The 17,413-nt window shown below is 36.4% G+C and overlaps 1 protein-coding gene across 1 annotated transcript in view; it reads right to left on the bottom strand.

Annotated features, from left to right (window-relative positions):
* Positions 1 to 1,501: 1,501 nt before the first annotated feature.
* The window catches only part of Rbcn-3A (Rabconnectin-3A), a 2,573,828-nt gene continuing 2,557,916 nt past the window's right edge, over positions 1,502 to 17,413 (bottom strand). The window contains exons 38-39 of the mRNA XM_067779516.1: positions 8,717 to 8,800; positions 1,502 to 1,873 (exon numbers count right to left, since the gene is read on the bottom strand). Of these exons, the coding sequence (XP_067635617.1) occupies positions 1,673 to 1,873; positions 8,717 to 8,800 (285 nt within the window). The 3' untranslated portion in view covers positions 1,502 to 1,672. The remainder of the gene's footprint in view (positions 1,874 to 8,716; positions 8,801 to 17,413) is intronic.

A 17,413-nucleotide genomic window follows, 5' to 3' on the forward strand; every position in this document is an offset into this window, starting at 1 on the left:
TATACAATTTTACTAAACATAGTGAAGACTTTCCTTTAATTCAAGCTTAACAAACAAATATATGTGCATGCAACCAAAAATGATACTATATTTTGACATAGGATAAGTCTATGTCTTCCACCAACCAAACGTTGTGAACCTAGTTTTGGTCACAAAGCTCTTGGTTCTAGCATTATGTTGTTGATTGCAATGAAATAAAATGTATAGTGCAGTTAGGTTTTAGTAAGAAACGGTTCAAAATTTGCATTCTGGTGTTGTCGATCATGTATATGGAAAACTCAGTAAATTATAAATGAATCTAGGCAATTTTGTTAGTGCTATTTTTATAGATGCTTACTTTTTCCCTTAACGTTTAAACTTCATATCAGAGCCTAGATTCAGTAAGTGTGAGTTTTGATGGTAGGCTTCAGGGGTTCTGCTAGCACCTACGGGAATAATTTTATACAAAACATTTCTTCCGAAATCAAATCTCTTGCATTTGCTTCCTTCTGTCTTCCAGTCAAAATATTTCTTGTGCAAGATAGTTTTCAATTACCTTGCGTGGTTTAACAACACAATAGTCCTGGAATTCCTTGAACTCATTGAGCTGGGTGAGAAAGATTTAAATATCAACGTGCCAAACGAGAAGTAATGCATAGAATTTCTTTGTATAAGTTTTGAAAGTGTTAGGCGCACGGCAGAGTGCTCGCTATAAGCTATGCTAGGCGAGAAGCAATTTTTATTTTTATATATTTTACATAGTGTTTTATAACCGATCGAAATATCTAGCCGTTATTAATATTATTATAAAACAAGAGTTTTTTTTTATTAGTCAGTTATTTCATCAACAATTAACGACAATGTGTTTGCCAACACTTTTCTTTTTAATGCCTGGCATAAATTATATTCTAGGTGAAATGTTATTGTTCTGGTAAATTTTACTGACTGAACAATTTTTTATGGTGAGAGTTCCATTGAAGTAAATTAAAAATTATATGGGGGCTAACGAAGTGTGGCGAATTTTTGGGCAATATTGTGAATTTTTACCTGAGTGAAAAAGAAAGAAAAGTACCAATCGTGGCTACTGCCTAAAAAGGACCAAAATTGAAGAAAAGGGATCAGCGGACCAAATGGGGTTTGAAGGGACCATTTTTGGTCCAAATGGATCAAAGTGGCAACCGTTAAAGCGAAGAAAACTACCTTTCAAATTTCTCCACAGACACTGGTGAGTTTCCCGGTGATGACAGCGTTACCACTTGGGCCAGAATCGCGAATAAAAGAACTGGTAACGATATTCGGTTACATAATGTTCTGGGAACTATTTTACCGGTGACGCTCATAATAGGGGCGTAAATGTTACAATTATTCTCTTTGTAACTATGTATCTATGAGATCAGAAATATGAAAAAAGTAAAATGCACCCCACTCGTTTTACTAGTAATTCAATTATTATGTTGATAATTTAAATTTTATTTTAGGTAATTAATTATTCCACCTTCTTCTACTATAAGATAGATTAAAGTTTATTTTGTAACTTTTATTTCGGTTGGCGTGTTTTTTTAAACAATTATTTTATTAATACATAATAATTTCGTGATCACAGGCGGTAACCACCAAAGTTTATTATAGCACATTGTAGAGTAGTTAACAGCTTGTTTTTTTTTACATAAAATTCAACCCGTTTTCAGCGTGTTTAATACATAGACTGAACAATTGATTCCTTTTCGACTAATTGGCGAACTTTCATACAACCATCCGAGCCACAGGAAAATAGACGTCCATAATTATCCATGTGTAGTTGACTTACGCCTTGGCCAATGTGTTTGAAGAAACTATTTTTAGCATGCTCAGCAGGGTACGTATTAAGTAATGAGTATTGATTTAAGGTCCATATCTGAAATTTGAAAATAAAATATTAAAGTTTTTTACACTATATATGCTGGGATGTACTTTTTTTTTCTTTAAAAAATCGCAGAATATTCTTAAGATAATAAGTCATAATATTAATTAATGTCATAATATTATTAACGACGCTTTTTAGTTCTCTATTTTCCATACAAATTGTAAGGGGAAAATTTATGCAGATTTTAAAATATTGCAACGTATCATCTACTCTGCTTACACTGGATCACAAATTCCAACTTTTCTTCATCACCAGAGACGCCATTATGAAATTCTAATGTAAAATCATCTCCTGATTCGGAAAATTAAGGTTATTTTTAATTCTATGGTCACGTTTTTGAGATATTTACGAATTACCGTTTTTTTTTTTCAAAAAAAAAAATAATTGTTTTTGTTTTTATCGGCCTGTTGATAAATGATTCAAGGTTCGATTCGAGCTCAAGGCCAGAACAATAATTTTTTTCTAATGATAATTATTGTTATTTTTTAATTTTTCTAAATTTGAAAAATTGTATTTTTTTGTTTTTGGAATAGTAAGTAGAAAATTTTTCAGACAACCTGCCATAGCTGCGCAGATAGATCCATTTCGGAGGGTGCTAAGCCTTCATCATCAGTACGCTTTAGGCATGCTGTGCTAACCATTTAGCTATACAGCGGTGGTGTGTTTGACTGGCAAATTTGCTACTTCTATTCCTTTTTACCAACCATATTTATTCAGCGTTGCGCCATCTGGTGCAAATCACTGATAATGTTGGATTTTTGTTTATTGTCAATTACTTTGTTTGACATTCCCAAGTGCTCATGGTTTATTAACAATTGTTTTTGTTTTTATCGGCCTGTTTTTATTTATTTTTGCAAGGTTATTAGATACAAAAAACTGTTAGAGTCGTTTTCTCAAACCTAGGTATATTTCAAGCAAGATCATATTTTTAAGGCAGGTAGTGGTTTCTTTCTAGAAATAGGGAACCTTTTTGTCTAGGTAGGCTTGAATTTTTACTTGATCTAAGTATAAGTACATGCGCCTTGTTCCTTCATAATATCTGCAAGGCTCGCCGGATACTGTTCAGTTTATAATTGCAGTTTATAACCCGTCATTTACTTGAAAATAAAATATAAATAACAGGGCACGAAAGTTTGAGTGTACAAATGATCCAGATATGTTCTGTTTCATCTGCGGTCAATTTATCGTTAAAAGGATGCGACGTGTGTTTTCAAATCCTTTGAAAGTTACATACCATAAGTATTTTGGAAATGAGCCTAAAAACAATGAAAAACCATGGACACCGAATACTGTGTGCACCACATATCGAGTCGAATTGATTTTTTTGGAAACCGGAACAAAAATGTGCGTTGTAAAAATTAGGAATGTGTTCCCTTTTAATGCATAGCTGACTAATTTCTGAAACTATCTATTTAGGCGATATATGAAATTTATTACACCAATGAAGTGGAAGGAACCAAGGGACTGCTATATTTGTACAACAAAAGTACTTGGGGTTGGAAAGTCAAGAAAAGTAACCTATGCGAGCGTATCTACAGTGTCATTAACACAACTAAATTCAACGGAAGCTACATTGCCAGAATCAAATTTAACTTTAGTTCCGGCGCCAGTTTCATTGTCAACAGCATTATCTGATAACGCGGCATCATGTTGTACTGGATTTCAAACGGAAAACGAAAGAAACTCTTTGTCACAACCACAACTCAATGATTGGATAAGGGATTTGGAATTGTCAAAGGAAAAGGCCGAACTACACGCCTTTCGTATGCAACAATTTAAATTTGTTTCATCTAATGTTAAGGTAACATATTATAGAACTCGTCACGAACAATTTTCTAAGTACTATACGAAGGAGGACAGTGTTTGTTACTGCAAAGACATTCCTGGTCTATTCAAACAGTTTGGTGAACCATATGATTCAAAAGAGTGGCGATTGTTCATAGACGGCAATAAATTAAATTTAAAGGCCGTATTATTGCATATTGGCAAACAAAAGCCATCTATCCCGATCGCGCATGCAGTAAATACGAAGGAAACGAATGAGATAATGCAAAAAGTGCTCAAATTAGTCAAATACGACGAACATGATTGGAAAATATGTGCCGATCTTAAAGTCGTTGGAATGCTATGTGGCCTACAAAGTGGTAACACAAAATACTGTTGCTTTCTATGAAAATGGGATAGCCGAGCTCGTCAAGACCAATACATCATAAAGGATTGGCCAGAACGAATCGAGTTTCAAGTTGGGGTGGATAACATAAAATACTCCCCACTTATAAAGAAGAAAAAAATAATTCTACCTCGGCTCCACATCAAGATCGGCCTTATCAAAAACTTTGTCAAGGCTTTGGACAAAGAAGGCGAAGCTTTTCATCATTTGAAGACAATCTTTCCAGAGATTTCAGAAGCAAAAATAAAGGAAGGGATTTTTGTGGAACCGCAAATAAGGAAAATGATGACCAATAACCATTTAAAAGAACTATTGTCACCAGTGGAGGCAGCAGCGTGGCATTCTTTTGAAAAGGTCGTTACTTCTTTTTTAGGCAAACACAAAAGTCACTACGAGATGATAGTGCGGAAATGGGTCAATAAAAAAACATATTTAAGATCGTTTTCTCAGTTAACTTTAAGACCTATCTGCCCGATAAACAAAAAATATGTATGTTTTTAAATTTACATGAAAATATATAGCCCTAAATCTGAATTCATCGTCCAGTGCCGCACAAAAATGAACGATAAAAACGTAAACAAAAAATTTGTTCTGAATTGAAAGATAAATCCAGGCTAAGAAAATTATAGACTAATAGGTCACTTATGTGTTTATCTAATATACTTTTTTATTTTCTTTCAGAAGTAAATATGTCTTTAAAAATTCATTTTCTACAGTCCCATTTAAATTTTTTCCCGCAAAATCTTGGCGACGAAAGTGACGAGCGTGGCGAACGGTGTCACCAGCAAATGAAAATGATTGAAAATCGATATCAAGGATTCTGGGATGTCGTTATGATGGGTGACTACTGTTGGTTTCTCATAAGAGAAACCGATCCTAATCTAAATAAGCGTCAAAACAAGACACATAACTTTTTCAATTATAAAATAAGATCATAGAGTTAAGACAGAATCATATGTACATATACTATTATTTGTAGGGTACTTAAGTTTTACTTATGGATATATTTATTTGAATGCTTATAACTTTTGTATTTGTTCATCGCTTTTGTTGAGTGAAAGCTTATTTTTTTTGTAATAAAACAGAGCTTAGGGAGAAAAAAAATCTGCAAAAAAATAAAAAGTTTTCCAGATCCTTCCTCGCAAAGTACACATTTTTTTATATTTTTACAAAAAAAATTTAATGATGGTTCGTTATCTTTGAATCTGCATGGCCTAGCAAAAAGTGTTGTATGCACAGTTTATAGCAAATTTTTTTTTTTTTTTGAAAAAACGGTTATTCGTAAATATCTCAAAAACGTTACCATAGAATTAAAAATAACCTTGATTTTCGGAATCAGGGGATGATTTTACATAGGAATTTCATAATGGCGGCTCTGGTGCATTTTGGCTGTAAACCAGTGTTATCACACCGAAGGTCTTGGGTTCAAGTCCCGGACAAAAAAAATTAAAATTTAGATATACATAACTATATAAATTTCACTTCTTCATCAGCTAGCTTTTCGAGAGCTGAGTAGTGAACTCGAAATCTCCAACATTCATACTTTATACTTGTGTAAAGGCAGATAGATGCCTTTATCCACTCAGCCATATGAATGCCCCGCTTCCGCAGGAAATAAGGCGGATGACGGAATGTCTGATTCGCAGAGTGTGTTTAGGGAGGGAGAAGACGAAACAAATACCCTAATCGAATGAAGGAAACACGTTCCGGCATCCAACTATCACGAAGTGAGAATGGAAATATGCCGGAGTAGTGTTAAACTATAAACCACTAAAGCCCTTAGCTGTCATTAGATGAAATGGAAATGCCAGACCGAAGCAAATATATATTATGAAAGATTGGAGACTAATGCATTCCAACTTTCCGTTTGGATTAGTCTTGAAAAGTTTCGCCTTGTACTGACAGCCGTCATGTTGGTGGGAATCAAGTATTTTCCGACAACAATAAAAGAGTAATTATATACTTACTTACTTAATTGGCGCTTAACCGTCTAAACGGTTATGGCCGTCCAACAAGGCGCGCCAGTCGCTCCTTCGCTCCGCCAACCGGCGCCAATTGGTCACACCAAGGGAGTTTAAATCGTTTTCCACCTGGTCCTTCCAACGGAGTGGGGGCCGCCCTCAACCTCTGCTTCCATAGGCGGGTTCCGATAGAAACACTTTCTTGGCCGGAGCATCATCTTTCATTCGCATAACATGGCCTAGCCAGCGCAGCCGCTGCGTTTTAATTCGCTGGACTATGTTGATGTCTGCGTATAGCTCGTACAGCTCATCATTAAATCTTCTTCGGTACTCGCCATCGCCAACGCGTAGAGGTCCATAAATCTTTCGAAGAACTTTTCTCTCGAACACTCCCAAAGCCGCTTCATCTGCTGTTGTCAAGGTCCATGCTTCTGCCCCATATAGCAGGACGGGTACGATAAGTGACTTGTAGAGTATGATTTTCGTTCGCCGAGAGAGGACTTTACTTTTCAATTGCCTACCTAGTCCAAAGTAGCATTTATTGGCAAGATTGATTCTTCGCTGGATTTCAGTGCTGATGTTGTTGCTAATGTTGATGCTGGTTCCCAAATAAACGAAGTCTTTTACTATTTCGAAATTATGGCTGCCAACAGTAGCGTGGTTGCCAAGGCGCATATGCGCTGACTCTTTGCTCGATGACAGCAGGTACTTCGTTTTGTCCTCATTCACCATCAAACCCATCTTTACCGCTTCTTTTTCCAGCTTGGAGTAAGCAGAACTAACAGCGCGGGTGTTTAGGCCGATGATATCAATGTCATCAGCATATGCCAGTAATTGCACGCTTTTATAGTATATTGTTCCAGTGCGGTTAAGTTCTGCAGCTAGTATAATTTTCTCCAGCATCAAATTAAAGAAATCGCACGATAGGGGGTCACCCTGTCTGAAACCTCGTTTAGTTTCGAACGGCTCGGAGAGGTCCTTCCCAATTCTGACTGAGCTGATGGTGTTGCTCAACGTCATTTTGCACAGCCGTATAAGTTTTGCGGGGAAACCAAATTCAGACATAGCGGCATATAGGCAGCTCCTTTTCGTGCTGTCGAAGGCGGCTTTAAAGTCGACGAAGAGGTGATGTGTGTCGATTCTCTTTTCACGGGTTTTTTCCAAGATTTGGCGCATTGTGAAAATCTGGTCGATGGTAGATTTACCAGGTCTGAAGCCGCACTGATAAGGTCCAATCAGCCGGTTCACGGTGGGCTTCAATCTTTCGCACAATACACTTGAAAGGACCTTATATGCGATATTAAGAAGGCTGATTCCACGATAGTTGGTGCATTTTGCAGTATCCCCCTTCTTCTGGACTGGGCAAAGAACACTTAGATTCCAACCGTCGGGCATGCTTTCGTCCGCCCATATTTTGTTAAGAAGCTGCTGCATGCGCCTTACCAACTCCTCGCCGCCGAACTTGAATAGCTCCGCAGGCAATCCATCAGCGCCCACGGAGTAATTATATATCAAAGTTATTTTGCCTTGATAAGAGCTTGAGTGGAGGGATAGGAAACATGTTCTTTCCAACCTCTTAAAAACATTGGAGGACCCATTTGGAGATGGTATTTGCTATGGTCGGAGTTTGCATTCCTAAAAGCCGTAATAATAAACTAAAAAATAAATAAGAGTTGGAAAAGCGTGTACCACATATCCGGATGAGCGCATGTCTCCAGACTGGAATTTAAGTGCGCTCCATAAGGTTATATCTAGCGAACTGTTCGATTAACTGAAGCCTAACGAACTGATTGGACCTTGTGAGTGCAGCTTCAGACCTGGTAATTCTACTTTCGACCAGATCTTCACTAAGTTCAAGGTCTTGGGTTAATTCTAGCAGCAAAACTAAACCGTGCTGGCACAATATTTTATTTACTTCCGACTGAGTAGGCAATTGAAAAGTAAAGTCCATCGCGACGAACATCATCAAATCATAATCTATTGAGTGTTCAAGAGAAAAGTTCTTCGGAAGATTTATGGTTCTGTCCGTGATGATGACGCCACCGCAGTTTGGAAGTTGTGAAAGGCAGGTGGAAGAAGGCTTGGGATCCCTTGGTGCCCTCAACTGGAGTCAGTTATCCCAAAACAGGGACAGCTGGCGTGACTTGTCACGAAACGGCCAAAATTTCATAAGCGGGTAAGCGCCAAGTAGTGATGATGATGATTTTGTCTAAAGTTGTATGGTTTATCAGAACGAGGAAATAATTTTAATTCTTTAAATCTTCCATGAGTAATCTGAACTTCGATCTGTGACACACGCCGTCTGCAATCCAGAACAAAATTTTATGTATGATATCTTCAATGATAATATTATTGATTTTGTGTATTGGATAGGAAAAATACACCTTAACATTTTCCAGTTCCCATAAGAAAATGTGAACTGTAACTGGTGTGCAATAGGCCTTTACCAACTACAATCGGGGCCAAAAGATATGGTAAATCTCTGACACTGGTAATACCGCAATATGAAAGATCTTTAATTTGATGTTTAAGGACCACTCTTCTGCACATATAAAACAAAAATAATTATTCGGTGCGATGTATGTACCTCCGAGGGGGTTAGGCTGTGTTTATATTACAATTTTTGGTAATGATGTGTCACATAAAATTAAATGTGCCATTACAGCCGAATGCAAATTAAATAAAATACCTATGTAATCTTACCTTAATATCTCCTTCAGCTGATCCTGTAGCAAAGAACTCTTCATGAGGATCAAGAGCTATACATTTTATTGTAGCGTCGTGGGCCTGAAAGAAATTAACTGAATTTATAATAGATGTTTACACATTTTTTTAACCTAAATATATGGTCCCAAAAATTTTTGGCAGGACACTTTCCCAATTGGCTCTTATCATAAGAAATTATTTCAGTATTTAAAAAAATTTTGTTGGAATAATGCTAAGAGGTCGCTAGGTTAAAATTTTTAATGGTCATTGCCATGTGTGACACATGGTACTATTTTCTAGAGGTATACGCCGATTACTTTACTGGCGGTGGTGGTAGACCCCGAAAAATACCATACTAAAACGCCTACTTTTTTACAAACTTCTTTTGACAGAGTTGAAATTATTCTTTTCCGCCTTCAGATTCTTATTGCCGTCTTCAAGATGCGTTGTTTAATAACTCCCAATATAATACAAGTCATTTGATACACTCAGAGAAAAAATCGTTCTAAAACGAACGAAACAAGTGGAAAATTAAGAACATTTGTTGACAAAAGTCTGTTAAGTACGTTTTTTCTTAACTCGTGGCCGATTGGCTTGTTTTAACAACAGTTTGACTAAGCACACCGTTTGTGTTTTGTGACCAGTTTGGTATTGAAGTGGAACCTTCTGTGCGCATTTCAAGCACTATTGTGCTTCATTTAAGATTTTTCGTTCTCACGCTTCGAGAACGATTTGTGGTCGATTTAACAGTTTTCGTTCTCAATTCAATAACGGGTTGTGTTTGATCATTCGTGGGAGTGGGAATTTAATTTTTTAATAGGTTCCCTTTTATTTATTTTTTGATTACTAATAATAATTTGTCATCAATAGTAAGTACTAACAGCAACAAAATTATTACTAAAATCCAAAAGTTTAAGAAAAAGCACATATTATGCCTTTTTTTTTATATATTTATATGTTTGTATGTTTAATGGTGTGTTCAATTTTACTTAAGATTTTTAAGAATTAATGAGTTTAACACCGATAAATGATAATTGTTATTCAATTATTATTTTTGGTTTTATTAGGAAGAACTGAAAAGAAGGAAACATTTACTGGCATATTGCGATGGTACCATTTCGAAAACCGCCACGTCATCATCGTCAGGCAATTTCGTAATGTTTATTTATTTCAACAGGTTTTACCGGGAATCGAACCGCGGTCAAACTGCTGAAATCACAATCGCCTAACCATTGGGCTATTGTGTTGTATTTGCTTTCTTGGCTTATTTCAGTTTTTATCCAATTTTCACGCTCTCGCACAATTTGAGACATTCTGTCTCTATATTAATTTGTACTAGGCGTGCTTTTTGTTATTGGTATTGTACCACTCCTCTTCACTGCAGAAGATTGTTTGTGTACTATATATAAACTCGTGCTCAGTTTATATAGTTACTAGCAGACCCATCAGACGTTGTTCTGCCCTAAATTTGGTCTATCTGCATACATTTTAATAAGATTTTTCTCTCTAACTCTGCCCTTCCCTTTTCACTTCTGCTTAATCATTTTATTCACTCCGCCCTCCGTCTTTTTCGCTTCATCTATCTCTATTTTCGTCTCACTATATATCTTTCTCAGTCTCCTTATCTTTCCCCCTTTTCTCTTCTCTCAAGTTTTTCCCATTCTTCTTCATCCCTTATTGCCAGTCCCATAGGGTGGTATGTATTTTGTTCCAGTCCCACTCCGAGTCTCCGTCCCCATCCTAGTCCTACTCTCATTCCCAGCTCATCTCTGGTCTACTTCCCCGAAAAGAGCATCGTAAATACCAATAAAGGCAAATTTATATACCAAATTTCAGGCAAATCGAATAGGACGTATGTAAATAGGTATGTGGGTATTATCAATTCATGATTTTTTCGGCTTCGCATGCATATTTATCAGTTTTGCCAGGTTGATGCGACTAAATTGAATATCACAATGAAAATTACTTTAAAGCTCTGAGCAGCAACTTTCATTAGATATCCACGCATTCTAGGGGTATCCGGCTCCACGTTTTGGCCTATATCTCGAGACCTTAGTCACCCAGCGGTATAAATTACTCTGTACTAAAGCACGCAATTACTGGCGTGCAATTACTGGCATATGCTGATGACATTGATATCATCGGCCTAAACACCCGCGCTGTTAGTTCTGCTTACTCCAAACTGGAAAAAGAAGCGGTAAAGATGGGTTTGATGGTGAATGAGGACAAAACGAAGTACCTGCTGTCATCGAGCAAAGAGTCAGCGCATATGCGCCTTGGCAACCACGCTACTGTTGGCAGCCATAATTTCGAAATGGTAAAAGACTTCGTTTATTTGGGAACCAGCATCAACACTAGCAACATCAGAACTGAAATCCAGCGAAGAATCAATCTTGCCAATAATTGCTACTTTGGACTAGGTAGGCAATTGAAAAGTAAAGTCCTCTCTCGGCGAACGAAAATCATACTCTACAAGTCACTTATCGTACCCGTCCTGCTATATGGGGCAGAAGCATGGAACATGACAACAGCAGATGAAGCAGCTTTGGGAGTGTTCGAGAGAAAAGTTCTTCGAAAGATTTATGGACCTCTACGCGTTGGCGATGGCGAGTACCGAAGAAGAATTAATGATGAGCTGTACGAGCTATACGCAGACATCAACATAGTCCAGCGAATTAAAACGCAGCGGCTGCGCTGGCTAGGTCATGTTATGCGAATGAAAGATGATGCTCCGGCCAAGAAAGTGTTTCTATCGGAACCCGCCTATGGAAACAGAGGTAGAGGGCGGCCCCCACTCCGTTGGAAGGACCAGGTGGAAAACGATTTAAACTCCCTTGGTGTGACCAATTGGCGCCGGTTGGCAGAGCGAAGGAGCGACTGGCGCGCCTTTTTGGACGGCCATATCCGTTTAGACGGTTAAGCACCAATTAAGTAAGTAAGTAAGTAAGTAAAGCACACATCAACAGCTTCAATTTAATACTCATAATGTAAAAACACATCCTAGTGTTACCCTGTTCTACGTTTTGGCCTATATCTCGAGACCCTAGTCACCTATAGGTATGAAAACTACCCTGCACTAAAGCACTCATCAACAGCTTCAATTTGATACCCATAATGTAAAAACACATCCTAGTGTTACCCTGATCCACGTTTTGGCCTACAACTAAAGACCCTAGTCACCTATAGGTATGAAAACTGCCTTGCACTAAAGCACTCATCAACAGCTTCAATTTGATACCCATAATGTAAAACCACATCCTAGTGTTACCCTGATCCACGTTTTGGCCTATATCTTAAGACCCTAGTCACAAACAGATATGAAAATTACCCTGTACTAAAGCACTCATCAACAGCTTTCATTTGTTATCCTTCTTGTATAAACACTTTCTAGGGGTATCTGGGTCCACGTTTTGGCCTCAATCTCACGACCCTAGTCACCAATAGGTATGAATACTACCCTGTACTGAAGGACTCAGCAACAGCTTTCATTTGTTATCCATATTCTATAAACACATTATAGGGGCACCCGGGTCCACATTTTGGCCTATATCTCGAGACCCTAATCACCCACAGGTACGAAAAATACCCCATATCAAAGTACTCATAAACAGCTTCCATTTGATGCCCACATTGTACAAACATATCCCAGGATTACCCAGGTCCACGTTGTGATCTCAAGACCCTATCCAGAACGGGATAAAAAGTATCCTATGTCTGTCTCCTGGTTCTAAGCTACCCTTCCACCAATTTTCAGCCAAATCTGTTCATCCGTTCTTGAGTTATGAATAGAGTAACTAACACCAATTTCTCTTATATATGCACATATATACATCACATTAGAAACTTCAAAAATAACAGTATTTCTCCACTATTTAATGGATGTTATTATACAATCTACAAACTTCAATCACTCTATCTATTAAAACAAAAGCGCATGAAAATCCGTTGCGTAGTTTTAAAGGTTTAAGCATTCAAAGGGACATGGGACAGAAAAAGCGACGGTTTTATAATATGTAGTGATAGTAATACATGCAAAAATACCAAAAAATAAAACTTTTTTGAAGAATTTTAAGGAAATGTTTTATATTTTTAACGAAAGGGTATTTTTCAAGAGATGTTTGCATTCTTAACCATTTATGTTGCATTAACAATTAACCATTTATGTTACATAAATATGTATGTACATACCTATGTCAAGCTGATATGATATGAAAATACATACATATTGTAACGAATTTTACTTGCAAATCCTCTTATTTGCCCTTCTGCTAAGTTCGAATCACTAAACTGTTGAATAAACAACTCCACTATTGAATAATAGAAAAATTACCTTTATTAAAGTACTTCACAATGACACTCAACTGTGCAACGAATGGCTTGCTTAGTAACCAAACTGCTTGATAGCTAAAATGAAACTCTTCTATTCAAAATAATACTGCTTTGCTCGCTAGATAGCGTCTTAATCGAAATCTCAAATCAAACTGAATTCCAGCGCCTCTACAATTGCCGCCTTTCATACTCTTTGATTTCAACCTTCGCATCTTCTAGGCGCTTTCAGAATCTACTAGACCAGCAGCTCTCAAACTTCTCAGCTGTAACTACAATTGCAAAATTTTATAGTTTTTCTCATTGCATACTTATAGGAGTATCTCAGATATATGCGTGTGTTTGTGCATTGACTCTCCGCTGCTCGTATACGTACATGATACATATGTGTAGACGCAATTATTGTTTCGTTTATGTAGATACATAATGATTGATCTATGGATGTGAATTCACGTCACTGCTTAGCATCGGCTTAGAGACGATATCATCGCTCAGTGCTGCTAAAATTCGTTATAATATGTACATTCATACATGCCTATAAACTTACGCCCGAAGTTAAAGAACGCAGCGAATGCTATGTACATATGTACGTATGTGTCGCATCATGTCTCACTCAAAAGCAATTAGCGCGCACAGTTGACACCGAACAATCAAACACACGAATTTTTTGGTAAAAATGATACTTTTGTTTAAACAATTTGGCTGATATAAGAAAGGAATCAAGTATTTGTTTTTTTTTTTGATGCAGGACGAAGGTAAATATTTCAAAGTTTTACTGAAAATTAGATTTTTTTAAATCCATCCACCCGTTTATGAGTTATAGTTGTGTACACAAAAATTTTATGATTTTTTAATACATTTTGGTAATTTCCCACGCCCCTATAATATATATCTTAAAACTATATTAACTGTACCATCTCACGTAGCTAAGCTTTCAAATGCAAAAAAACCGTTTTAAAATCGGAGCTTTCTCTGTGAAGTTATGTGCATACATGGCATTTAGCGACTTTATTTTATAAGGTTTATAGATATGTTCGTATGTTTAATGGTGTGTTCAATTTTACTTATGATTTTTAAGAATTAATGAGCTCATAGACGATTTACTTTGCAGACTTAAAACCGGAGACATTCTACCTATATTCAACATAATTTTTCAAAAACTGTGATGATATAGCCAAAATATTGAAAAATTGTAAAGAGTTGCTAGTAGGGTGATCGACCCGGTTTATTCGAACCGGTTTTCCGATGGTTTTTTCTTAACTTTTTGGCCTTTTTTTATCCTAAAATTTCGATTATCGAATAACCCGGTTTTTTTCTTCGGTTAACCGGTTATTCAGAAGGACTATAAAGGCCTTTGAAGGTTTATCGAAATACGGCAACATGTTAAATTTTTATCGAGATCTAGATCACTGTAACCGATTTTTTTCTAATTTTTTCGAATTATCGGAAAACCGGTTTTTGAAAAAAGTCGAATAATCGAACACCCTAGTTTCTAGTCACAATATTTTCTGTCCTTTTTTCAGCAAAGTGCTTGGTATCAATAATTTTTCTTTTTGAGCAACCCCCGTCTCCTTCGATTCTCTAACTGAAAGATCGCCGTCGCAAAATACAAGAGACCAACTCTTCCAACAAGTACCATAAATCGCTCAGCCTCTTTTCACTTTTTAAAGAATGCAAGGTATTTTAATAAATGCTAGTCATTTCTCGGCGTTAAATGTCCGAGCTTGAAACCAGGGCATGTATCGTGTGTTACGATTCGTATCGGAATTCATTCTTCGGAACTAGTACCCGAAGTCTCTAGTTCACATATGTCATTATTCGGACCCACGATTTCAGAGCTATTATGATTTAATGTTTGAGTGAAAACTTGATTTCGATACGAATCGTACCACACGATACGGGCTCAGTATTTGATATATACTTTCAGAAAAAACTCTTACATAAAATGAGGAAACATTTCTTGAATTTTTTTTCAATTGAGCAAAATTTCAATGTGAGGAGTGAAGATTCTTATTTTTATATACAAATTTTCACTAATTGAGGGAGCATTTTTCTTAAAATTTTTCAATCAAAACTTACTTGAATATTTCTCACAATACTAACATGTACAATTTAGCTCAGTGAATAATAGTTCTCGAGTGTAAAGTTGGGGGGCACCTCGACTACAAATCCGCGGTCATGACAGTTACATAATTCAATTTTTAATTGATTTTATACAATTTTCTTAATTTTAAAGAAAATTGCTGCTATAACCATGGAAAAAACTTGTTGATTTTTCGTAAGATTTTGGACATGGTTCTATGTATAGATCACTTTTTTGCGTGCCAGTCTTATATCAATAAATATCAATATTCGTTGTGCGATTGAATATGCCGCACCAAACCTTTTGTTTTTCTTTACACCAGTTGTTTTGCGGGCTCGCTGGTCTTAGTGATAAGTTGGCGGGTGTATAGTTGGCGGGTGTATGAGCCATGTGCAGTAATCATTCATGCACAGGGTGCCTAAATTATGTTTTGTTTCGAAGTATACCTGCTCCAATTTTTTTTGCGTATTGCTTTTTTTGACTATTTTGAGCCCAGTAATTATATTTTTGAGAAAACTGACTTTTAATTCATCATCATGTCATGCTAATCACACTGTTTGACAGCGAAAACATAATTTTGGCGAGATATTCCTCAAGCAGTAGGTCTAGTCGGGTCCCATGTATCATATATGATTCATGTTAGCAATTTTGTACCGTGTCCGATACCCTCGTGTATCATATATGAGCAACCTTAGATATACCTTATATTATGGAAATTACTTAAACGTGATCAGTTTTATCGTATGGGACGTGGCTGTATAGACTTTATAAACTGTAAACTTAAAGCTTTAAAAAAATTAGGTGACTTTTAAATACTACCTAAAAATTCGTCAATTTTTTTTGGTCTTTTTTGTATATTTTTTTACTATTAATTTTAAAAAGCGTGTACCATCAATATTTGTTCCAACGTAATTACGAATCTTGAAAAAAATCGTTGAGCGTGGAACATTTCACGGATATTGTTATATGGGACAGGCAACCTGTTAAGAAATTGCAATACACCTTCAAAATCTGGAATTAGGGGCCAACCTTTTGGCTGATTTTGGCACATTATTTCTGTTTAGCCTGCAAAAAAAGCTTAGATATCGTTAGAAAAAGTGCATATCTCCGCTTTAAGCAGTGTACAAACTGTAAGTTTATTAGAAAATTCAGAGAAGTTTTACAAAATATATAGAAAATTTTAATTGTTGCATCTACGGCGTTATTTTGTATAACGCAACGCGACGCGAGGAGTCACTTTCACCGAAGTGAAACCAATTTCGTATCATATAAGGGCATCCATTCACTTCAGTGACTATCGGTGACTGCAGGTGATTGTCTTACGTTTTTTCGTATTATATAGCGACGCAAAGTGTCACGAACACTCATTTTTGTTGTCAAATTTTTCACTTGCTTCTGGGTCGCCTTTGCTTCATTCACTTCATTTTTCATTGTCGTTTTTTATCATTTTTGAGTAAAAATTGAAGAATCTTAACATTTCGCGAAAAAAAGATTGAAATTTTCCATAGACAGCCGATAAAGGTTAAATTTAGAGCTTCGTTCAATGTGGATGCATATTTCGTCAAATTTACAGGAATAAAAAAAACATAAGCGAAACCTATAAATATTATAGCCAGAGACCAAAGCTGTTATTCCTTTTGCAACAAAAGTCCTTCAGGAAAATTATTGGTGGTATAGCCTAGAAAAAGAATACATGATTCGTCATGAAAATGCTATGGGTATCCCCGGTATCCCATACACTTTCACCAAAGAAACGTTTTTAACCGGACTTTTTCAAGTCTACAAAAAAAAAAACATAATAAAATGAGTAACTGATTATATCTGATAGTTATACTATAGTTTTGTCACTATCTTTCGTCACGATCGTTATTTTCTTAGTTTTGTGTCAAAAACTAATTCTCAGTAATAGGTAAATAAAAATAATAATTTTATTGTGAATTTTTTAATAGCTATAATAATTATACCTCCGTGCTACTTTTTTAAATTTTCTTATAAATGGGTGATTCTGCTGATTCTCGAACAACGTAGTGAATTATTTCGAGCCTCAAAAGTGTTTCGAAAATTATCTGTCTCGTCGGCAAGGATAGCATACTCGTCGGTCTTGGTGGCCCAAAATACTTCCAGCAGAGATATCAACGTGAAAGTTTGGTCACGGCTTTACAAACATGTGGGAATTATTTTTTCATAAATTTGTGCGGGTTATACTTTATTAACGACCCACAACCAACCACTTTCACCGCATCTATATACATGCGCGATAGTTCGCATTGGTAACATGTGTCTAT

Source organism: Eurosta solidaginis, chromosome 4 (genome assembly GCF_040869045.1).
Source record: "Eurosta solidaginis isolate ZX-2024a chromosome 4, ASM4086904v1, whole genome shotgun sequence".
Classification (NCBI taxonomy): domain Eukaryota; kingdom Metazoa; phylum Arthropoda; class Insecta; order Diptera; family Tephritidae; genus Eurosta; species Eurosta solidaginis.